General features: G+C 41.4%; 1 protein-coding gene across 8 annotated transcripts in view; it reads left to right on the top strand.

Annotated features, from left to right (window-relative positions):
- The window catches only part of APLP2 (amyloid beta precursor like protein 2), a 66,874-nt gene that overhangs the window by 9,604 nt on the left and 32,412 nt on the right, over positions 1 to 24,858 (top strand). For 4 of the 8 annotated variants that reach the window (XM_053963489.1, XM_053963487.1, XM_053963486.1 and 1 more), the window contains exon 1: positions 8,008 to 8,148. In XM_053963489.1, coding sequence (XP_053819464.1) covers positions 8,062 to 8,148 — 87 coding nt within the window. In that variant the 5' untranslated portion in view covers positions 8,008 to 8,061. Of the gene's footprint in view, positions 1 to 104; positions 160 to 2,748; positions 4,373 to 5,164; positions 5,242 to 5,832; positions 5,950 to 8,007; positions 8,149 to 19,583; positions 19,747 to 24,858 lie in introns of those variants that run through there. The other 4 variants (XM_053963490.1, XM_053963492.1, XM_053963488.1 and 1 more) reach the window with 4 other exon arrangements.

Here is a 24,858-nt window from a genome sequence, read left to right as displayed (position 1 = left end):
AGTAAAATGGTAGTTGTGAAAAAGAAAGGGAGACTTTTGCAATTGGTTAGTGAATATTGATTTAACATCTTTGCTAAGCAGCTTTTTTTTTGGTTGCTTTTTAGCCTTCCCAGTTGACAAAGAATTGGCAAATGGGTCTGTAATCCAGCTGTATTTTCAGTAAGTATGGAAAAGGTCTTGTTAGACATCTGAACAGAAATGAGGGTGTTACTTATCATACCCAGTAAAATATTGATGTGTTTAAATATGCTGATCTATGAGATTTTAGAAAATAGAAAACCTGGTCAAATTTTGCCCTTATTATTGTCCACTGAGAGTGTACCAAGTAGTACGCTGAGGAAGAATTTAGCCAAAATCAGTTTTGAGGGAGACTATTAAAATACAGATAAATGAAGATGTCTGCTGACCCTAAGAATCTGCATTCATGTGCCAAATGATTAATTCTCACACTGCAGTGCTTTCTGATATATATTTTTGTACCATCATTTCCCATTTTAAATTCAGCTCTTAAATCCCAAAGGGGAATTAACTACCAGCCATTTGCATTTTAAAGTGAAAACTCAAACCTCAACAGAGTGCTATACTTAAGACTCATTTTCTATAACTTAGCCAATGAGCTACATTTTGGTGGAGACCTTGGGGAGTCAACCAAGTGACTGGGACAAAGCAGGAAAGCCTAGAGTTGGAGGAAGCCTTGTAATTTGCTTCCAAAAATGCTGAATACACTGATATCAGTGTGAAGCTCTCCTTCAAAATGGTGGTTTTCATTATTATGGGGCAAAATGTTTTTAATGTTGAGGGGAAAAAAGGGATCTTCAAGCCTTGGCAAGCTGTGATGGCAAAAGACACAGACTGTTCTCTTTTCCTATGAGGGAGAATCATGGTAAAATAAAAGGAGCTACTTCAAATTAAGCCTTTTGCAAGATATGGGAAAAAAAAACTATTGGAAAGTTGCAGGACAGGGATTTTGTTAAAGATCTCCCAGGAGCTGACTCATCTTCTGAGAAAATGTGATTCAGAAAGAGGCTGTTCTCCCCCTCAGGCCATGGGTTTAGGGTGGAAGTTGTAGGCGGTTCCCTCCTTCCCTTAGAGACACTGGGATTCAGCTTCTACTTACATATCCTAGTTCCTTTCAGCTGTGTCCTGCTCTTTGCCTTTATTCAACTGACACTGATTTCAAATACATGTATTCCTTTATTTCTTATCACCAAGAGAATCTATATTCAAACTTCTTGCTGCCTTAGGAGTTTAAAACCTGCCAAGGCACTGCTACATCTCACTTCTTGTGGCCCTCCAAAGAACCCTGCTTCAAAGGTTATAAAAACCCTGGAGCACAATACGAAGCCTCTCTCTTGAATGAGTTTGTAAGTCAATAGCGCTGTAGATCCCTGCGTGTATTTGGGGCACTGAAATAAAAAACTTGTAGAGCAAGGTCTGCAAATATGAATTCCTGTGCCTGGGATTCCTGTATCCCAGTGATTTTCCTCCGACTCTCAGTTGCTAAGACCAGGCTGTTGCTCAGAAAAGATCCTACAGCTCTTTCCCAATGTCGGGTCTGGTGATAGTGCCACAGGCAAAGCTGCAGGTCCTGTGTCTCCAGGTGTGCATTTCTAGCACCTAAAGTCAATATTCCTGTGTTGAAATAAGAAGGATGACTCGGTGTTTGAGAACTGTGAGGCCCCAATGATGATTGTAACAGGAAATGTCTTAATATTTGTTTAAATAGAATGATGCAAACTGCAGCTTTCTGTGCTGATACCAAATTAAAGTAAGGAGGGCATTTTTGGAGTTATTCTGCTTTTAAGTGCAACAGGAAAAAAAAAAAGCACTTAAAGGTACCATGCAGCTGATGGAAAACTACAGTTCCCTGTAATTTGTATTATCAGACATGATGTGTCTCCTAGACATTTAAAATTCCTTATTGCCTGTTCCTCTGTCATAAGTTCCTCATACAGCCTGTTCTTGCAAACTGAGTAACTGCTCAAACAAGTGATTGGGGGTGAAATAAAAGGCGACTTTGGTGTGCCTTGAGACAGCTTGTTAGCACAGGCAATTCCATGATGCCTGATGGAACAGATGCTGAATCAGACCTGATTGCACAGGGAGGAATCAATTTTTTGCTGTTGAATTAGACTTATCTTCAAAGATGCAAGTGATTCCACATTTATTCAGCAGGACAAGTCCTGAGGTTTTTACATTCCATTGCTGTGCCATTTGTTATGATGATTTGGCTTTTAATCTACCAGTGAATACTGAATGAAGAATTAAATCATGAATCAGATCACTTCCATTGCTTGCCAGTAACACAAGCCATTTTTATTTTCAATTTCAGGTTTCTTTTACAGTAGAGGACAAAAATTCTGAGTGAAAAGAAGTTAAAATTATTCTTCTCAAGCAAGTCTCCTGTATCAATGCTTAACCCTTCCATTATGTCTGATGTCATAAATCATTCTACTGTAATATTTGACACAATCATTTGTGGGACAAATTAGGATCTAATATAAAAGCTGCAATAATACTGACTTATGTGGAACTGCAGCTAATTATAACATATTTGAATTTTCATCTTTCATTAAAGACCTCTATAAAATGAACAGCCTTTCACACTGCTGAAATGACTGAGACAGGCAAGCAGAGGAGGGGTGAGGGAAGAAACATCCAAGGACAACAGGAGAAATCTCAGCACCATAATGAGCCAATATCAGTTGTTGATGGATTCTTTTTAATTGTGGGCTTTTTCGTTTTCAGATGGCTTCTCTACCACAGCTGTGGGGCTCAGCTTATTTAAGTTGGAATGGTTTGGTTGCCTTGATTCATGAACGACTGATTCTGCCATCTTCAGAGGTTAAACATCGCTTCAGCCTTCACAGTGGAGTAGAAGAGATAAAGGAGACAGGATGCCATTGCAGGAAGACGTCTCACCAAGCAAGAGGATGAGAGTTCACTAAATAGTTTCTGCAAAGCAGCCTCTCCTTCCTCTCTTCCCACCATGTCTTCACTGTGCCTTTACTTGTAGACCTCTAGTACCCTCAATCTTTTGAGTTCTCTGTGTCAGGTTCAATGTTTGTGTTCAGTTCCTTGGAGAAGCTTCAGACATTGCTCTGCCTTGAGATCCTGCCAGTGCTCAAAGCCTCGGATCCATCTGGAGAGAGAAAATGAGCAGCATAAATTCCCAGTTTGTGTATTAGCTAAAACGGTGGTCAGTGTCTGCTATTTCTGCATTTGGGATCCTCAGTCTGAGTGTGGGCTCATTATTCTATTGGATTATATATCAGAAGTAATTTATTTTCCTGGGAAGTGAGTCCTACATACGCAAATCTGTTCCAAAATGGATTCCTTGTGTCTCTCAGATGTTGCTTTTGCCTTGGATAGTCTTCAGAAAAACAAACTGTCTGATTAAGTTTACCATTGGTTTTGCCCCCCATCTAGAAATTAGAGGAGATCATAGATTTAGCACATTTTCTGGATGCTGAGATTCATATGCAGAGTGTTGAAGGAGCAGCAGCTTTCTTTAGCAGCCACTCTCTTGTGCTGCCCTTAAGCATCCTGGATTGATGCATTTTTCATTTTCCAATGCAATTGAACCTTACTGTGCTGGTGCTTCAGCAAAGCCATAATATCTCCAAACCTAACAGAAGCGTTATTTTGAAGTTTTCAGTTACAGGAGTGTTAATGCCAGGCTTGTTTCCTTAACAGTCTGTTACATGCTGTAGGCAAGGATTGTGCTGTTTGAGGTGAATACAGCACAAACTGCTGTGCAGATCTGCCCACTTCAGACATCTCAGTGGAAGCCAGATGAATGGCACTGTTTCAGGCATGGACCAGAGCTGTGGGAAAATGGCCATCAAGAGTTAAGGGTTTATTGGTATAATGAAGGGTAGATTTTCTCCCTTCCCTGCAAATCCCTTTTAAAGAAGTCTCTGAGCAGAAACAAAGGCTTGCTGTCCATCACCATTTACTGTCACTTCTTTTCACAGATTTCTGTGCTGTTTTTCTCATGTCTGCAGTTATTCCATTTATCCCTGTTTTTATGGTATGCATCTGTTCTTAGTTATTCTCCATCCTTTCACTCTTCTAAACTTCACTGTATTCCCCTAGAAATCACCTTTTTATTTTTAAACTCCTGTCTGCCTCTCAAGGTTTCTGCATTTTTTGTTACCATCTTTCTATGGAGCATCTTCTCACTGTATATCTTAAGCCCAGTTTCTTTAGCAGTTTCCTTCATCTCACTGCTGCTGGACTTCCTTCATCTTGTCCACAGTGTGTTGTCATTTTGAGTCACACATGGAAGGCTGAGCTGCAAGGCTGCAGGAACCCTGGACTTCCACACGGAAATGCTGCAGCCAAATACAGATGTCCAATTCCAGACGAGGTTGGCAACCTTCTGATGTTATTTATGAGTCTGAAGAAATAATACGTCCCCAGGCACTTAAATAGCTGGATGTTGGATCAAGTTTGAGTTGGCTAATAACAGTTTTGCATTGCTTTCTGCCACTTATACAGCCTTGATGATAAGTAGAGGTCTTGTCTGAAGGGCAGGATGGCTCCAGATGAGTTGGGACAGTTAGGTGGGCATCATTTGTGCACTGTATTTTTCTAGAAGCACTGCTTATTATTTTTTATATTGCTGAATTGTGTTCAGCAGTAGTAATATTGGAGTATGATTATGATATTCCAATAATTAGCAATAGGGAGTTCTTTACTTAATCCCACTACATTCTTTAGTTGTTTCTAACTTCAGTTTGCATTCTACCTCCTAAAACCCAGATTGACTTAATTCTACCTCTGCAAGCTCTACCTTGCACATATCTGTCACACAGAACTAGTACGAATCATGCGATCCCCCATTTAAATCTTTAATCAAGTTGAGCTGTATAGGATTGCAATTCACTGGTTAATTGTACTAATTTTACACTTTAATTTCAGGAATTTAAGAAAATGGTGTGAATCTTCAAACATTACCTCACTTATCCAGAACTCATTCTCTGGGTACTGAAAGGATCTCAGTGTATCAGTTTGCTAAAGTTGCTGCTTTAATGAGAGACTTTAATGGTAGCAGATGTATTCCTTGATGATTTTTGTTTGCTCTTTTTATCATTAATTTAATATTACTCTTTCAGAGCACATTTTTGCAATCATAAATATGCGCTTTTTGTTTACACAGTCATGGTCTTGCAAGTGAAAAGGGGCAGAGACGTTCACTTGAAACATTTCTTACAGAATAAACATTGGCAACCAAAGGTGAGGATGAGATTCTCAGTGCTTCATTAGCACATATGTCCTGGAAAAGGGCACTAAGAGCTCCAGAACTTGGGTAAAATGGGATTCTTGGAAGTAAATGTAAGCTGTCACCTACCTAACATGTTTAACAGCAGGAGAGGTGTCCTAGTGAGTGCTGCAGCCTTGCAGCATTGATTGAAATTGGTGCTGTTGTCACAGGCAACAGACAAGTACCAGTGCTCACCTGAAATAGACCTGTGCACTGAATTATACACAGCCGTCTTGTCACCATGCCTGCAGTGACGTGTGTGGACAGGAGGCACCTGAAAAAAGCCACCCCCAAAGCCTTTCATGCTGAAAGCCTTTGGGTATTTTCCAACTGGTGGAATTCCATTTACATCTTGCTGGAGGCTCTTATCTCAATCTCTCTCCCTGCCTTCATGCAGTCATATAATTTAGTTGCATGTAGAGCTCCTGATCATCACCAAGGAATGACCAAGGTCTGGGAGATTAAACCTTTTTTTCTGGGGACTTTTTGTCATGATAGGACTGATCTCTGCATGAAGGGAAATGTGTTATTCTTCAAACTTTGATTTCTCACTTGCTTTTTAGGTAGTGAACTGAGCACTGATGGCCTTGCTTTTGAAGAGGAATATGCTGTGTTGCAGCCTTGCTGCAGGACTTCACCTCTTACACTCTGGTGTATCTACAGTGGAGGACTAGGAGCAGGTGAGAATGCACCTAAGGTTGTACCTCATACTTATCGGAGAGACTTCCCCAAGAGTCACCAGATTTAAAGTTTTTCAGAAAAACAAGCACTGTTGGAGTCAGTGCTGTGAACATAAATTCTCACCAAGTACTATGTAAAAATTAAAAGTAAATTAATTTATATAGCACTTTAAATACTATATAAATTCAACCTTGAATGAAAGTCCCATCCCAAAGATTAATAAAGAACTTGTACATTTTGGACTGGGGAGGAAAAAAAATCCCTCCTTTTTAAGTAAAGGTTAAAGCTTAACTCAGAATGTCTTGTTATACTCCTGTATTTACATTGCACATTAAAATAGTTATATTAAAATGTGTCAGTTTTCAAAAGCAACTTGTTACTCTGTTGTTCAACTGAACTTGGCCAGGCTAAAAAGAGAATTATATATGCCAGAGGACTGCAGTAAAAGAGATTTAAGGGTTTTCAAATGGTGTAAGAAAGAGACTATAATAAGTGGCCAGTAGACCAGTCAGCAATTTTAATTAAAACTGGGCTCCTTATTGATCTGTTGTACAGATTCACCCCATCTGCAACATTTCAGTAGTGTTCCTATTTTAGAAAACAGCACTTGTAAGAGCCAGTAGAGAATGTGGAAGTTTAGAATGGAAAGGTTTTGTAACTGTGACATTTTGTGCTAAGATCTTTTTCCATTTAAGCACCTCACATATCTTCACACAAAAGTGAAAGCAAATATATAGAATCTACAGGATATTCTATCCTTGTCTAGTGGACGGTGCCCCTGCCCCGTGGCAGGGGTGTGGAACAAGATGAGCTTTTCCAACCCAAACCATTCTGTGATTCCATGATACTGCTTTTCTAACTTAATGCCAATAAGATCACTGCATGTCAGTGTGAAAAAAAAAGTCCAAGAAGTCTAAAATATATTGGTATTTTTAAAGATCTCATGTTCTTGAAACCAGTGGGATCTTTAGCAGTTGAGTCTTCAAGGTGGGCATTTGTCATCCCTAAACTGACTTACATTTCCATTGGGAAAACCAAGGAAAATAGTAAAAAGTAAATAAATGCTCTGCACAGGTGTGGAAGGTCTGTGGTATAAGCAACTGCACTTGGTAGACCTGCTTTGTTCCTGACGGGTTTGCTTATTTTAAAATTATAATTATTTTAAATTTCCACTTTTAAACTAACATGGTGAAATTAAAATACCCTCAATGCAAGTTTGGCATAAAAACTTGGTTTTAAAGCCAGAAATGTGTCCTGAAATAGCAGCACTAGCAGTGGAAGAACATCTGCACTGGAAGGAACTGCTGCTGTGCTCTGGTTGAAAAGAAACACAAACTGAAGGTGGTGATGTGATGTGTCTGTTTTTTAATTAAATACATGCATGTTATTTAAAGTTTATGGAGAGGTGTACTGTGTTTACAGAACAGCTTGTGTGGCAGCACATGTGATGTCTTCCAGGTAGTGTCTGGTGAGCACCCAGTGTTGGCAGCAGGATGAAGCTATCAACGATTATCATTCTTATCGTGCAACAGCTGTATTTTAAGAAAAAAAAAATAAAGAAGGGCATATGTGTTGAGTTTTATTATGAAACCCAAATGGCTGGGAACTTGATGCTTGCACATGGCTTAAGAGCTTTGAGAAATCGGGGATAGATGTCGAGATGGTTTTTTGAGTGCAAAACATCATTGTTTTATTTTTACATGAGGAAAACGTCTCGTTAGACTTTTAATTACCCCGGAACGTTCCCGCTCGCCGCAGTAGCGAGGTGAAGCATTTAGCCTACAAATGGCCATACAGGCCACAACCTTTTCCGGTGCCCGCTCTGCGGAGTTTCACCTCGGCTCTGGTTTCTGCAGCGGCCGGGAGCAACCACGCCCCGGCCCCGGCTGTCCCCCCACGGCTCCCGTCATCCCCGGCAGCCATTTCCCGCTGGGGGGCGGCTCCGCCCGCAATGCGCCTCCTCCTATTGGTTGCTATCGTCGCGGGGGTGCGACTACCTTCCGCCTCTCGGTTGGCGCGCGAGGCTGTCACTCTAGGCGGGGGCGTGGCCTGGCGAGGCGGGTCCCCGCAGGGGCGCAGCGGCCGCAGTTGCTCTCGGGCGGCGGCGGGTGATGGCGGCGGCGATGGGCTCCGCGCTGCTGCTCCTCCTCCTCCTGGCGCTCCTCAGGCCCGCGGCCGCGCTCGCCGGATACATCGAGGTGTGTGAGGGGTGCTCCGCGGCTCCCCCGGGGTACTCGGTGCGTAGGTGGGAGGTAAGCGGGATTCGGGGTGTCTCGGCTGGTTTGGAGCCACCTTGGAGATTGTCCATCGTCTTTGAGACCTTCTCGGTTGGTGAGTTCGTGTTTTACCGGTGTTTCCGGGAAAGCGGTATGCCTTAGGCCGCTCATCTGGACGGGAAGCTCCGTCTCACCGGGATGCTTGGGGCTGTTTTTCTGGGGACGTGACCTCGGCATTCTTGGCACGGGAACAGGAGCGGCCAGCTTCCGATGGGTCCAGAAGCATTGAAGACTGTTAGAGGGCCATTCCCTAGAGAAAAACCTCGGTTAAACGAATCCATTTGGTTGCTGATGGATCCAAAATAAACCTTTTGGTTGGAACTGGTACCTCGGCTTGCGGGGAAGATGCTTCCGCCAAGTGTAAAGGCTATGCATTTCATATAGAAATGGCTTAGATGCCCGTGGGAGTCTGTGTATATGTGTGTACGTATAAATACACACACACGCGCACATAAACGAGTATATATTACTTTTGTATGTACGAAACACGTATTGTATTTGCATACATGAAAATAACTGCACAGAGGAAATTCCAGCTTTATTCTAAATCCAAAGGCTCGGTGTAACCTAGCTCTTCAAACAGCAAGATGAGTAAGAGAAAATCTTGTGAGTTTAAAACCATGATACAATAACTTGTCTTATTAGAGGGAAGGAGCAAAACAAGGAGCTAAGTATGTGCTGAGCTTGAGAAATGGCAGGTAAACAGAGTTTAATAATCTACACCTGAATGTTGTTTGGAAATGCAAAACAGCTGCATCGGTCTTGTGGCGGTTCTGGGTTATTTAGGGCTGGATAAAGAAAAGGCTTGTGGCTGTTTGTGAATGGCTTGATTTGAAAGTTTACGGTAAATTTTAGCAAGCTTGGTTAAGCAGAACATCTACCTCAGTGTGATGCAAAAATCCAAAGCTCTAAGCTGGTGGTATTTCCTAACTGGTAGTAAACTTGGGTATTTTTAATATGTGTTGTATGGAGTTGGTCTAGTTCATGATTTCTGCTTGTTTGGTTGCTATTGAGGAACAGTATTCCATGTACTTGTACCAATCCTTCTGTTAAATTTATGTAAATCAGTGGAACATGGTTGATAACTATTTATGGAACAACTCATGGGGAGGTTATCTTTCAGGAAGGATGGTGGAGCTGCTCTAAGGGCACGGAGCTAATGCCTAAATCAGGTTCCTTGGCATTATCTTGGTGGCAGGGGACTGTCTGATGCTACATCCAATCTCTTGCACCTGTTTGGCAACTCTTCCAGCTGTAAGTCACTTCCTCTCTTACATCCGAGACAAATTTGGCTGCTATGCACATCCCTTCTGGAATCTGCTGCTTAAGGACATGTGCCATGAAAAATCAGCTTGGAAAACAAATCTAGCTGTCATTTTATTCCAAAGCCTGGTGCCTGTGTGATGAAACAGATCCCAAGTTTTGCCCGTCCCAGGACTGGCGTAGAGGGAGAGCAGTTGTGTCACAAGTTGACACTCCAGGAGGGGCCAGCGGCCCCTGAGAGGGGGTCACTGACCTTTTGGAGAAGGATTAAAATGAAAATGTTCCTGCAATTCAATTTGCATCCTCTGAAGGCATGATAGCCACCTTCATCTGCTGGCATAAAATGTCAACTGTGGCATTTTAATCCTTATTTTTGGTGCATCCTTTCCCATTGTCTTGTCGGTGAGGGGACTGCAGCTCTCAAGTCTTTATTGCTGTCAGATTTGCTCAAGAACTGCTCTCAGTGCAGAGCTTAGGAAGCAAATGGTTTTGTTCTGGGTCTTATACTGTGGTCCTTACTGGATTTTATCAGATAATGTGATGAAAAATATGCAAGCAGTTGCTTTTTTTTTTTTTTAATAATCAAGATGTCATTTGAAAGATATGGAAAATGTGTAACAATATCTGCAGTTATTAGTTCAGCTGGATTGGCATGGTCCCATTAGGTGGAATTTCTGTCTTGATTATCTTAGCTCCCATTCCCTGTCTCTGGAACACCTGTTAATCTTATCAAGTGCAATCTGTTTTTCTTTCTGTCCTGCACAGAGCAAGGGGAGTGGCAGTTTATTTTTTTTCTCGTAAATTATTGCATCCGAACTCTTGACTAGGGCGTTCCCAAGGGTTGGTGCTGGTGACAGCCAGTCTCCCTTTCAGATCATAGTGTGGGGATAGCTGATAACCTCTGACAGTCTCTCTTCCCAATGAATATGAATACAAGAGTTTACAGAAATCACGGATCCCAGCAATTAATGTGTTTCTTTCTGAATTTTGCTTGTTTTGCTTGTGAAGTCCAGAACAACCTCAAACAGGACACTGATGCCAACTGGAAAAAGAAAATAAATCTATGCTAATTAGATCTGTATTCCAACGATAAACTACTTCTGCTATGCCTTCAACACCTTTGAAGGTGCAAAGGTTTTTTATTACTTGACCTTTTTGTGTAATCAAATCGAAGGCAATGCAGACTTGATATGACTTTTTTTTAATAACGTTTGGTATTTTTCCAAAGCTCTCTTGGATGCTTACATCTGTTACCTGCCTGCTCAAGTCACTAGGATTTGGGGGAGGGGGAAAAAAAACCCGTGTGTTTTGCAGCAGAATTTCATGCTATTATTTTTGTCTTGTATTGCTTAAATTCTCCCTGACAAAAATATCAGCCTTGTGCCACTTCTGCAGACCTTGGGGACTTCTAATTGCCTGCGGCATTGAACAAAGAACTCCACCTAGGGAAATTTCCACTTTGGTGTTTGAGTCCTGAGCAGAAACAGCTCAGGAAAATTCCAGTCTTGAGCCTGTGGCCTTTTGTTTGCTCTCAGTTCCTAAAACTTTGCTTCCTGGTGTTAGGAAATACAGCTTCCTATGAAGGTGATTATATGCAGTACCTCATCTAAGCTTCAATAAAAGCTCCTCTGAAGCAAAGATATGGAAATAAAGCACATCTGATACTGCGGGGAGGCTCTGGATTTTGTGCTGCATTGTAGGATGGCATGTGATGGTAAGTGCTCCTTTTTGGAGGATGCCTTCAGCTCTCCTTGTTTCACCTGTGAAATAATTATCACCTCTATTAAATGTTATTTAGGCATTAATAGCTCTACCAGGGATTGAATTACTTCTCTGTTAATATGGTCGTTGCATCACCTGCAAGTTATTCAAAAGCTGTTCTGTAGGTGGCTTTAGTTGTATTATAATTACACACTGCTTCTCCTCCAGCACCTGGGAGTGCAGGGAAGGTTTAGTGTAGTTCCCTGTGCTCTACTCCAGTTGTGCTTCTCTCTAGATGTGCCTTGTAAAACTTCTGCCATTGCTTTTCCCTGTGTGTGTGTCTTGGAGGAGTATGGGCTCTATCTTGGAAGCGTAAGTCACCTGACTGCAGCCTCTGCCTCTACACATGTACTTAAACCAAAACCTTGTTCCTCAGCTGAAAATAGAAGAGAAATACACTATGCCCATCTATTTCTTTTTAGAAGGCAAACCCTTTCCCTTTCTTTTTTTACACTTTGGGCATTTCACTCTCTGCTCTTTAACTCCTCAGGCTTTCGAAATTGATGCAATCCCTCAGACTCTCACTCTTGTGCTTCTTCTGTGCAGTAAAACTTGATGTCATTAAGTTCAGGCAGTCAGCACCTCTGAAACGTGGTGTTAATTTAAGTTACTTGCTCTTAATTGGAAGGCTTTGAATACTCACAATGGCCTAGAAACCCTTCTGGTGAGGCTCCTAATTCAGAACTGTAATTGAAATTGCAAGATTGCCCCCCCCCCCCCTTTTTTTTCTTTTTCCTAAACTGTTGTCTGCACGCATTATGCAAATGTTCTCTACTTGCAGTGCATTTGTCACAGTGAAATGGCATCTCCTACCACAGGTTTTACTTGCTGGGTATCTTAAATGAGGTAGTTAGGGCTCTGACTATGCATTAACTATATTAATGTTATAATTTGCTTTTGGGTATTTTCCTTTTCAACTTTTTCTTATAGGTGCCAATAAGTCTCAGGTTTGTGGGGAGAAATGGGTTGACAACATTGTGCAAACTTTTACAATTTTTCGATGTGTAGATATATAGTTATTGTATGCTTACTGGTGTGAGTTACAAAGCAGTAAGAAGGAAGATTTGAGTAAATTTGGATTAACCAAAATGACGTGGTTTTTTCTGGTTTGGAGAGGTTGATGGCTCCTCCTCAGATACAGTAGAATAGATGTAACTTTAGCCTGTTAATACTGTTATTTATACAGGGCACGTAATGCTGTTATATTGGTGCTGTAGGAACAGCACTCTTACTCCTGAGGGGCAGTGCACAGGGAAAAGTGCATTTTGGGAGACATAATTTGGCTGGGATTTTTTTTTGAGAGTAATTTCTTAACATTAGATTTTATTTCTTTTAATTTATGAATTCCTGCAACTGTAAGCAGGGAGATACATACACATGCACACACACGCACTTTTCACATGGAGATCTAGCTTGTGAATGACACTTTTTTACTTGTTCAGCACTAGACTTACTACTTCCACCTCCATCTGCCTTCTCAGTTGGAGTTAAATATGTATTTGTGATTGAGCGTTCTCTAAGCTATGCTACCTTAGGTGAGAACATGGAAAACCTACGTACCAAAGAATACAGAAGTGCAATCCACCTTTTAGCCTGGCTTCTAAATGTCCATAGGTTCTAATGCTTGCTCTGCAGGATTGATGTTTAAAACACAAAATTTTGTCTTTATGTGCATTTGCAAGAGTTTTAAGTTACAACCTGAGATGAATGATCAAAACACCAATGCTCTGCAAATGATGCTAAACTAATCTCTCTAGCAGCCAAACCCAGCCTGCTTGGCTTTATGTAATCAGGTGTCCACCTGATCAGGAGCACATGTGGCTAAGCTGCTTACCAGCTTTTCATTTGGAGGTATTACAGGGATGTTTTGTCTACAGCCAGTGGGGAAAAGGATGTACTCCTTATTCTTGAAAGATCAATCTGTAGATGTACTAAATTGAGTTCTAACTCTGTGTTGTCGTGTTTGCCTGCTGTGGTAATGCTCTTGTACAAATGAATATATTGCAGACTTTCATTTTAGTGTATATTTTCAGTAGCCTCTTAGGCGCTCTTAACTAGTACGCACGGTCAAATGCTGCTGCTCTCTGTGGCATTTGGTGATTTATTTCACTTTCCATTTTTGCTGGTGACAGTGGGAAGTCAAATCACATGTTGGCACTGTTTCCTGAGGGAAGCTCACTGCTGGGTGAGGCATAGTCCAGAAAGCCTTTTGTTCTCTACTACAGGCAAGCCTGGTTCATGTACATTTCATCTGATTTAGAGATTTCTCCTGGCAAGACTGGCTCAGTAGTCTGTGAAGACTGGTGCAGCTGGACTATCCTGATGTTGGTGTGTTTACTACAAGGATAGTGGCTTCACTTGAGCTGTTTTTTTCCTGGTGGTTTGTTCCTCAAGATGACTCTGTTGGGCTGTGCAGTAACATCTGTTAGCAGTGGTTTGAGGGAATTCTTAGTTCTCAACCTGCAGATCAGTGGCTGCTTACAGAGCTTAGTCTAATCTTCTTTGCCAGTGCTTTCTTGGGGGATTCCTCCTCTGGACCTTCAAAAGTCTCACCAGTTATTTCTAGTGCCAGGATTTCCTGCACAGGTGAGCTGTGGGGTAGAATGCTGTGGCTAGACAAGGCCTTCAGTTGATGAAGCAGAGTCTGAAGTTATTTCATGCAGTATGTGAGCTTCAGAGAAGCTTATGGAAGAGACAAGTCAATAACTGTTTGGCTTGGATGGCTTCACTGTGCTTTGAGACTAATGGAAAATCATTATCAAATGATGATTTTAAGCTCAAGTTTTTCAAACTACCAAGTATGAAGGGCATTAAAATTGTCAGTATAACTTACACGCAGCCTGAAAAAAAAAAACCCCAACGAAACCCACAGAAGGTGGGAGCTTTGCCTTGGTTCCCAGTTGCGCTGGAGAAGCTTTGGGGTGAGGCACTGAGTCATTGATGTGTTACAGCTGTTGGCAGTGTCAGCAACCTGTGACATCGTGCTGAGGTGCAGCAGATGATAAACATGCCTCAGAAGTCAGATACCAGGCTCTGGCTCTGTGACAGGGATGTATTTAGGTAATTTCATACAGTAAGCTTCTCTCTAACAAAATTATAGTAGTGAAAAGTGTATTTTGATCCAGGTCAAGGACAGGGACAGGCAGACACAGGCACACCAAGCTGGCTGGGGCCATGTTTTACTTGACTCTAACAGCAGTTTGATACTCAATGAAGTTTCTATTAAAAGTAGCTAATTATCATCTCCTTATGGATGGCTTCATGTTTAAATAAATGCAGTGTTTAACACTGAAAGTTCCTGTTCTCGTTTAGGTTTCTTCCTCCAACAAATGTTTTCTGGTTATGTTATATTTTCAAATGTGTGAGCTGTTCTGAGGTGAGGGTCAGGGGGTTGGTTTCTTTCAATTCTTGCATTAGTGAGAATTTTATTTTTCTTTTAATTCTCTACTATAGCAGGGCTTGTGTTTTCTCATGAAGATGTTGTGTTTGGGTTCTTGAACCCATCAAAAGCTCCAAATGGAGCCAGTGAGGTGAACTCAAAGATCTTCATCTGGTGCTGATGTTGCAGAGATGAAACAGAGGTTTAGCAAACTACTTGGTATTTTCCAGGACTTGTCTTACGCTAACTTCAGTACTGAGATGCTTAAATCAAAAGCCAGACATTTGCATTTTTAATCTTTGGAGTTTTCTTTAAAGGCTCTTATGTTATTTTTAGCTCTAGCTCCCTGCCAAAAGCTTTGTTCCTTTTCTTTTGGATTTTGTGTTGATGAATCTCACTAGTTATGATGTCATTGCATAGTGTGAAATGACAGCAACAAAAAGAAAAATCTTACCCATGCCATCTGTTACAATAAATCTTATGTACTCCTGTTAGATTCCAAGTGGATTTGGATTGCATATTTACAACAGAAGCTGGTCTTTGCTTAGACATACAGTACCCTCCAGCATGAAGCTTTTAATCACCAAATTCTCTATATGATTTTGGATTTGACATGACACATTGCCAGGTCTAAGTTTAGTTGGTTTTTCAATCAGTGTTTAATCTTCTGTCATTCATATCAGGCCTAGTAACTTGCCAAAAATGGTCCTAGAGGAATCTGTGTGAATTAGGATAATTAGGAAATTAGGATAATTCACTAATACCATTGGTTGACTTCTTACACTGGTCATCTTACAGTAATTGTGGCCTGAAATAGAGAGGGGCAGATTTGCTTTAATCTCATAAGTATTCTTCTCAAAGATTAAATGCAAAATGTTGATTCAAACCTGTGGTTGGTGTTCCCAGAGAGTGTATTGGCATTTGAATGTGTCTTTCCCTGCATAATTTATCAAAGCCCTCACTGAAGAAATTGAAGTTGATAGGTGTTTTGTTTTATGCTGCAAGATCACAAACATGTTTAGAAACCCTAAAGAAGAATGAAATGGTGTCAGGATCCAAGCAGAGCACAGAGCCTGCCTTAGCTGCCTTGGTCGAAGATGAATTCTGAAATGCAGCAGTGCTTGTGCATGGACTGAAATGTGCTGCCTGCTCAGAAAAAAGGAGACTGAGAAATTGTTGAGGGTGCATGTTATCGTGGAAACCAATTATTAATCTTGAATGGAGCAGGATGCTTGTAGCTCCCATTTGGACTTGGGATAAGATTTAAGTGCCTCCAAGTAGTTTGAGTTGCAAGGTTTCAATAACCACTTCATTTCCAGAGGCTTTAAGTAGAGCCTCAGTACTGGAAATGTCAGGCGGTGGAGAAGGTTTTCCCTTGGTAACCAGCCAAAAAAATGGAGATTTTGCATTTCCAGTGTATTGATGTATTAGAGCTCAGCCTTTGGACATGGATTGACATGATGCTGTGGCTTACCTGGGCAAGACCCAGATCCCAGGAGTGGCTGAGGGAATTCTTGAGGGGGTCACAGAGTAAAGTTGTGGTGCTCCTTTGCATGTGTGAAGTTTGGACTTGGGACAGAGCATTGTGTCACTGCAGGAGACACTGGGGAAAGAAGGGGGGAAAAAAAAGCATGTTCCTGCCCCTGTCACTCCTGATAAATGCTGTCTTGTTCAAATTGCATCAATACTTGCCCTGCAACAAAGCCAGTATGTGGGCACAACCGCTTTCTCAGAAGCAATTTCCCAATAGCTGAGGCAGAGATGAATGATCTGCCAGAGCAAAGGCTGGATGGGGTGGAAGGGCTTGCACTGCTGTATGCCTGCCTTGTCTACAGCTGTCTTTATGGGCTGGATCACAGCTTGTCACCTGTTCCATCCCTCTCCTCCTGCCTATGGGCTTATGCACTTTTTGTCTTTTTTTCATGGTATACACATTTGAGTTTGTGAGTAAGAACTTGCACTAATCACAAGAGCTGAAACCTATTACCTGTGTTTGAATCCATAGTGGTGTGTTTTATGCAGTGTTTTTAAATAATTCTTAATTTCAAATCCTTGTGTCTTGCTGCAGAGTGTATCTTTGTTTCTCAGGTTAAGGGTCAAAGAAATAAACCAGCTGATCTCTCCCTGCACAACAGGTCCTTCCCTTTGCATCCTGACTGCCAGGAAGAGGAACTAGAAGAGCTGGATTCCTCACGTAGTTGGGCTTTTAAATGACAGGAAATCTTCTTTTGAATTTGCGAAAATGTAAAATCCACAGTACAGACAAAAGGCGTTTTGAAGTTGAGGCTGAAATTCCTGGGTTTGGGTGGATTTGTTGCGCTCAATTCTACTGAGCAAGCTTTTGCAACTTACTTCACACGGGACTTAGCGTGAGGAGGAGAATACTTTTCAAAATATAACTATATGAGAGGCTTTCCACAGAGCATCTACAAGCATCTACAGCATGTTAATTCCCTCTTTCACTGCAGGGCCCTGAGCAGAATGCAGCATTGTAGTCCTTTTGTAATAGATGCTGATGGATTTCAGGAGCAGTGCTGTTCTGAAATGGCCACTGCCATACTTTTAGTGGTGTGTGTGCAAACTGCTAAACTGGGTGCTCTAAGGAAGAATATTATGGAGACAGCCAGGAAAATTTTGGGCTGCAAGCTTCATGTGTGCTGTAGCAGAGACATGAGGAGCACTGCTTTCCAAGACCCTGAATGGCCTTTTGCTCCAGGCAAAAGCAAAGATGATTTTACTGCATTTGCTTTGTTGTCCTTGATTTCAGTTTGGCTTTTTGAGCTTTATGTCACTGTCTTTAAAGATTTTTGCAAAAATTTGAATCATTATTCCTGATTATCTAAGTGGCTGATAGCTTTACTCATAATTTTGTTGTTTTATTAGGCTGTGATTCTTACATTTATTTTTATCTTATAACTGGGGGCATAACAAACATTTAGCCACAGCTGGCAGCAACATTAACTAAGATAGGTTTAATGTGCTAAACTTTCAGCAGCTCTTTCCTTGGTGTTGACTTGGAGATGCATTGCCACTGAGAGTCTTTTGTCTTTTTTTAAGAGGATGCTTCTGACCTGCTCTAAGCTGTGTCTCAGGCCATAAAAGAGGGCTGATTTTTACTGTTTATAACAGCAAGCTTTAGATACACCAGATCAAGCAAAGCAGAGATTTCTTTTTGTTTTCTAGTATTTGCCTTGGAATGACTGCTGTGCCTTGGAGTGGCTCTTCAGGTAGATCTTTTGAGCAGCATCCATATCACAGTCTCTGCTTAAAACATGTCCAGGATGATGCTCTTCACTGATGAAGAGGATTAAAATAGTCATTAAGCTGCTGAATACACCAAATGTCCTGTAAGGTACAAAATAGAGACTGAACATGCTGGAGTGATGCAGTCTGTTGGAATGCATCAGGATGGGGACATCTTTAGCTTGAGCCAGACTTGAAATGCTTGTATCACAGAAAGATGAAACCACGGTTTAGTTTGTGTATGGAAACGCTTGGCCTAGTGCTGTCTGTAGAGACATTTTTTTTGCTCTCATTTTTCTCTTCTATGTTTAAGTGGATAGTTCGTCCTGTCTGCCCCACCTTGACTCCTGAGTGCCACTTAAAATGGTGTGCTTGGCACTATTGTTAGGATGCTTCCTGCAGTGAATTAACTTTGGGAACAACCCAAAACAGAGGACTGTTCTTACTTATTCCCACCTCTCTGGGTTAACATCCAGAACCTTTAATTGACAGTTATAACTATGAAAATATGGACAGCCTCTAATGCAGTTGTATGACTGTGACTGAATAGTTGATGCATTTGCCTTTGTTGTCCTGGCTTGACACCCACAAATCCATTTTGTGCTGGTTACCAAACCTGTTTTCCTCCTCCAATAGGTACTACAATGAGATACAAAAGATCTTAGTGCAATATTCTCAGAACGTTCCTAGCCTCATAACACAAATCCATGTAGTACTGGTCCCACTGCTGTCCAGGCTGGCTGGGAATTGTGCAGGGAGGATAATTAAAGCATGGAACTTATTTGTGCTCTCAGTGATTTTCTTTCATAAGATGTCCAAAGTAATAATATTAGAATGAGGTATGCTTCTGGCTGTCTCATGCTATTGCAGGTGATAATTTTAGCATAGCTTTCTTGTGTGATGGCTCTTATGATTTGAGACATCTGAGTAGATTCTGTGGGGTTAATCCACATCAAGTATTTGCCAGATTCTGGCAGAGTAAGTATTTGCAGCTGAGATGTGTGCATAGCTGGGTTTCTGAATTAAAAAAACACCTTAGTGGACCATGTCTGAAGTCAACTAGTGAAACATAAAACCACCACTCGCCAGGGTTAGAACTTCATGCAACATTTTTGTCCTTTGACTTTGAGAAGGTACAATTGAAATGACTCAGCCCATGGCTAGGAAAATGGTGAGTGGCCAATTGCATCAGTAGGCAGATCAATCTACCCTCCAACCATCGTCCCAGTGATCGGATTTGCATGTTAAGTCAGCATTTTCATTGCAGTCCTTGTCTGGTTGTGGGGTCAAGGAGAGCAAAACACGTTTGGAAGGCTGACCATTTATTTCTTTCTCATTCAAGCATGTCTCCCAAGATCATCTGAGCACGAGAAAGAAAAGCATCTCTAAGTAAAAGTCAATAGTGACTTCTTTCCCTGCCTGATAGTCTTTTCCAAGCAGGAAGATAAAGAATTGTTTGGAATGCTTGTGTTCAAAATAACGTATCTTGACAGTTTTCTTTACAGTTCCTCCAGCTGGTCTTTATATTAAAAAAAAAAGCTGCTATTATGGACAGCCTGGGAAAAGGGTTTAAAAAACAAATTAAGAAATACTAGTACATTCAGAGACCTTGAAGAGGAATATCAGTTGAAGTAATGGAAATTCTCAGTGGATAGTGCCTCTTTAAGGCATAACAAGATTATCTAAAACTGTTCTGCCTGCTCTTTTTCAGAGAGTGATTTCCCTTGCAGTTGCAGAACAGGCAGTTTTTGCTTCCACCTTTGGAATAAAGCTTTCAGCACCTGATTGTTCTGTGCTTAGAAGCCTTCAGTGAAGTGTCAAATTACTTAAAACTCATCAAGAACCTGCCCATCAAGTGGGTGCAGCTGCAGCATGTAAGTTCTTCTACTAATCTTATGGTCAACTGTATTTCAGCTAAGCCGACAGAAAAGAATCATGTTCTCTCCCCTACCCTGAAATTTTTCAGAAAATGAATAAAGAAACATCACGGAAATAATTATCAGTGTACAGAGGGGTCATGCTTCCCACTGAAACCTAGGAGAGACTATTAATAAGTTAAAATCTCATTTTACCAAAGATAAAAATCACCTCTCCCATTTTGTGTAGCATTGCATGGAAATAAACAATCTGATACAGCTCAATAGAGTGAAGAGCTATAAAATTCAGCATAAGAAATTCAGGTGTTCAACATGCAAAGCCGGGCAAATATTCTGCAGTGATGGCCCTCAAATATTGGAGGTTCTAGGCTTGCTTCTGTGAATCTAGTTTTACTTCTTGGATCAGCAAAATCAGTAATGGGCATCTCAACCCAGCCAGCTTGAGTCTGTTCTATAAATTACCACTTAATTTTCTAATAGCATTAGGCAGCTGTTCTAAGTAGAGCTCTGCTGCTTCCTGTGAAGGAGCTGGTTAATATGTCCATTAGAGCTTGTGTGCAAGCCTAGCTTGTGGGGTGGTGCTGTGACTGTTAAACCCCAGCTGATGAATTAATGCTTCAGAAATAAAATGCTGCTAAATTACTTAAGGATTGCTTTTAAAGAGTGGAAAAAATGGAAATACATTAAGCCATTGCTGAGGTACTTTACTTTCTGTGACCCTGCTGCTGACAAATTTTGGGTGTACTTCAAAAGGCTTTTTGTCATTTGACTTCTCATGTGTCAGTCTGCTCAGTCCAGGTGTTTGAGAATGGATAGAAGTCTACTTTTCGTCCTCTGCTTTGGAAGAAGATAAATTGGGAGATCTGAGCCTGAATTCTGCTGATAGTCACAGGATTTTTTTGAGGACTGGTTGGCTGTGTGTGTAAGCTTAAAAATGAGTAAATAAAGCTTTTGCCCTCAGACTCTTGGAAGTAAGAAGGGTTGATCTGAGCCTTCTTCCAGCACTCCAGCTTCTTCTGTACTTAACCAGGGTGGTGCTTGGCATTCTTCATTCTGCCCTTGCTTGAGGGCTTGCTCCCTCACCTTCAGTTCGCTAGCAGTAGTGGAAGACAGCTGGCAGCCTTTTCACGACTCTTATTGCTGGCATCAGAAATAGCTGCAGTAAGGAAAATGAAAGACTCTTTTGGTGACAATTTGAGTTTTTGTTTTTGCTGTGAGTGGTAGGAACTTTTCCTAATCAGCAGCCAACTGTAAACTAAACTTTCTTGGCACAGTGTTCACATTGAAGTTTTCTTTAAGGAAAAAGATGTTGTTTACCAGAGCTGAACAAACTTACAGTGCCAGTATAGGAATATCTTTAAAGCACTGATTTTTGCATACCTAGACATTAAAGGTTCTTAAAAGATTTTGTTTCATATGTGAGCAGTCATGTAAGCTGCTGCCTGAAAGATGCTCCATAACAACTTTGACTAAATAACAGGAGGAGGTGTATGGGAAAATGGTTTTGGTTTAAAATCCCAATTTCCATTATTTTAAAAAATACTTACAAAGAGCCAGAATTGCTGTCTGTTCTCAGTAACAGATACTTACTGCTGACTGTTTCATAGACTTGATATTTGTAGAAGTAACCTGTGCTTTTGGGTGGACTTAAAGTAGAAAAGTATCCTAAGTTTTTATTCTGGAAACAGCAAGGCTATTCCATAATTTTTTGGTAACTTGTTAATTTTTGTTCTGGATCAGCATAAGCTTGACGGACCTCGGGGAGCAGCAGCAAGGATAAAAGCAGCCCTGTATTTTAGTGGTTTCCAGTTTTTAAAAGGTGGTCATTAGCATGGTTTGGAAAGCCAAGACTTAAAAACCTCATGGTTTCCTCTGCCGATTTGAAGTTTCATCTGAATTGTTTGGAGGACAGAATTACCAATTAATTGGGTTGACTTTTGGGTTTTTTTTACAGAAGATAGTGAATTTAGAGGTGGAAAGCAATAGGCATGACCCTTAGAGCTCCAGCGTGGTCAGAGCACGACCTGTTGAATCATTCCTGCGTGCTGTCGGGAAGTTGCTTTGTAGCCTAATTGCAGGGCTTGAAAATTCCAAGTATTTTATCATGTTTAAAACACATGCAGTCTGTGCACATAAATAATCAATCTGTGATGCTGAAAAACAGCTATAAAAGGGATGGATACTTGAACCAAGCTCAGACTGCATTGCAAACCACATTCCTGCTTGTTATCCTTCTTTTATCTTGCTTTTTTTTTGTCTCAGGAATTTTTCCTTGCCACTTCAAATTCTCTGTTAAAATACACCATTCAGTTTCCTGCTTGCCTTTTGGATCATTGTGTTTTAGATAGAAGTGCAATCTGTGCAGCCTTTTTATATGTAGTCAGCCGAGTGGTTAGACAAATAGACAGAGTGAGGAACCACAGGTTCCAGCAGTGGCTCTTTTGCACAACTCCCAGTGAGCTTCACAAGATCTGTGAAACAGATGGTTGTGCTGTTTTGAGGAAGGAATTTTAGTTTGTTCCCTCCTGGAATGCTAAATCACTTTGAATCAGTAGTAAGGGGTTTGTTTTTCTGTGCCTGATGTTAACAAATTATTCTGTCTCCTTTCTGCCAGATTTTGCCACTAGGGAAGTTAGTGGACAACTCATGTGGGTGTGTGACTTGTGATGAGTTTTCATCCAAGAGTTACTTTTGCCTTGAACAAATTGCTTTGAAGTGATGAAAGATTTTCTGAATGTACTTTCCTGTGTATTTTGGAATGTGTATCCTGATAACTACAGTGATTATATTCCCTAACTCTTGTGTAGCTAAAGTGCCTTAAGATGGCTTGAACTCTCCTATCAAACCATGGAGAAGTTGCAAAATAGCATGTCTCAGTACTTCTTCACATGTGCTGCTTTCAGTGATGCCTTTGTGGTATCAACAGTATGGTTCATATTAACAATCAGCTCAGAAATGAAAACCCTGAGAGTTAAACTTTTCAGACATTATTAAGCCGTAGCTGCTGTCCTTAGGCTTCAGTTTGGATCTCTGTTCTGGTAGTCCAGGAAGACAAAACTGTCCTGTGGCCATTTTTTCGGTAGAATATTAGTGAATGTGAAAACATTAACTTGCACTCAAGTTTTCACTTGCTGACTGACAGGGCATCTTGGGTCTCTGTGCCTCAGATGCCCAAATAATTAATGTGGGACAGTGGTAATTAGTCGGGCCATGCAAGACGGAGTGATGACACAGATTGGAGCAAGGAGACAACATTAAACCGAGCCGAGCCTGCTGCTGGGTGACCTTAGGCAAGTCACTTGACTTTGTGCCTCAGTTTAGCCCAGTGATAAATGGGCTGGGATAGGGCTTAAGGTGGCGCTGTAAAAAGGGGACTTCAAAATAGTGCCCTGGCAGTGTTCTGCTGCAAGGGGAGGGAAGTGGCCATGAGTGTGTCTGTCTGACACAGCTTGGAAATTGTCCCTGAAATCCTTGTGACACGTGGAAGGTGACCTGGCTGATTAAACCTATTTGGACTTACCTGTGAGTTGTGTGAGGATTATCAGTGTTTATTCTTTCCTCTTCCCTTGCCCTTATTTTTAAGGAGGCTTCGTGTTAAACTGTTCCAGTCAGCCATTACACCCAAACTGTACTTTTGAAAGCTTGAGGCCCTGAAATTGATCTTTTTCAAAGGATGCAGTTCGGGGTACAGTAATGTTTGTTCAGGGAATGTTACAGTGGGGTTGTTACGAACTTTGTCTCTCCAGGGATAGAAAAGAGGATGCCAAAGGCAACCGTGTTACACAAGCAACTTCAGGAACCTGAGGCAGTGCTGAGTCATGGCTTTTCTGGATTTGATCACCTCTCCCCCAGCCTAGCGCTGTCTGCACTGTGGCATTCCCTATTGAATGCAGCAGTTCACAGTGCAAATGTCTCACATGCGGATTATGTGCTCTTTGACTCCTGTAGGCCCTTATCGAGCATCTGGAGGGGGAAATAACCTGATACCTCCTGAGCACAAATTCCAAGGGCAAAACGGCTGCCTGTGAGTCGAAGGTACTTGGAAATCTCATCTTTTCCTTGTGGAATGTGCAAAGCAGTAAGGAATGCTTCAGGCTGCAGCAGGTCTTTGTAATCCTACGGCTGTGGTTGGCACACGTGGAAGTACATGGATTATTGTCACTGAACTTCTGAGTGTTCAAGGCTTCATGTTGGCCATAAACACCGGCATCTAAATATAAACTGCACCCCAGCTACCACTGCAGCTCTTGCCTTGGCTCCCAGTTCTCTGCTGGTGCAGACTCCTCCACCACAAAGGTCAATAAAGGATAAGCAGATGAGAACTCCACCCCTTCCAGCAAGTTAAAGCAAGCCAAAGACTGCTTTAGTGAGATTTCTGCCATTTAAATTCAAAAGCAAACCCAGGCTGGTATTATCAGCTCACACCAGATCAGCCTGCAGACAGTAATTCTTCCTGTCTTGGATCTCTGCCCATGTGCATTATTGTAATTATCAGCAATTTAAATAAAAATAAAGCAATAAAGCTAGGATGAGCTGCTAGTCTGTAGATTTACTGCCTGCTGTGTCAGGCATTCATTAGCCTTCCTGGGTTCAAGCCACCTATCTGCTGAATAAAAGCAGGAAGAGGAGCTAAGGAAAACAATGCATGAAACACCATTTGAAGTATGAATTGAGAGCTCTGCTTGCATTTACAAGTTATGAATCCAAAACAGGGGAATTTTAAGTATTCTGTCCAGAAGTTCTTGTGTGTAAAGTTTTTCTGCCAACTTCCCTCACTTTTTAGTTGAAGTGTAGATTTCCTCAATACTGATTTACCATTAATTTCCAGGTGAGATTCATGGCAATGAATGTTAGATTTAAGGGCTCTATGGCACGTTGTGATCCAGGAAGACTGGGCTTTACAGTGCCAGCTCAGCTGTTCTCCTTCCAATAGCTTCAGTTTGTGACTGCGGCGGCTCTTGTTAATTTTCATTTTGCCAAGGGCTGGCCTCTCCTTCCTGTGGAAGGAAAAAGGCCTATGGACATTAGCTGGAGGCAGCACTAATATGGGAGGTGCAGTTGAAGCAGTTGAGTCCCTGCACAAACATTCACACCAATTTTTCAGCCCAG

Source organism: Vidua chalybeata, chromosome 23 (genome assembly GCF_026979565.1).
Source record: "Vidua chalybeata isolate OUT-0048 chromosome 23, bVidCha1 merged haplotype, whole genome shotgun sequence".
NCBI lineage: Eukaryota > Metazoa > Chordata > Aves > Passeriformes > Viduidae > Vidua > Vidua chalybeata.
Note: the sequence above shows the minus strand (reverse complement) of the source record. Positions and strands in the feature narration are given on the sequence as shown.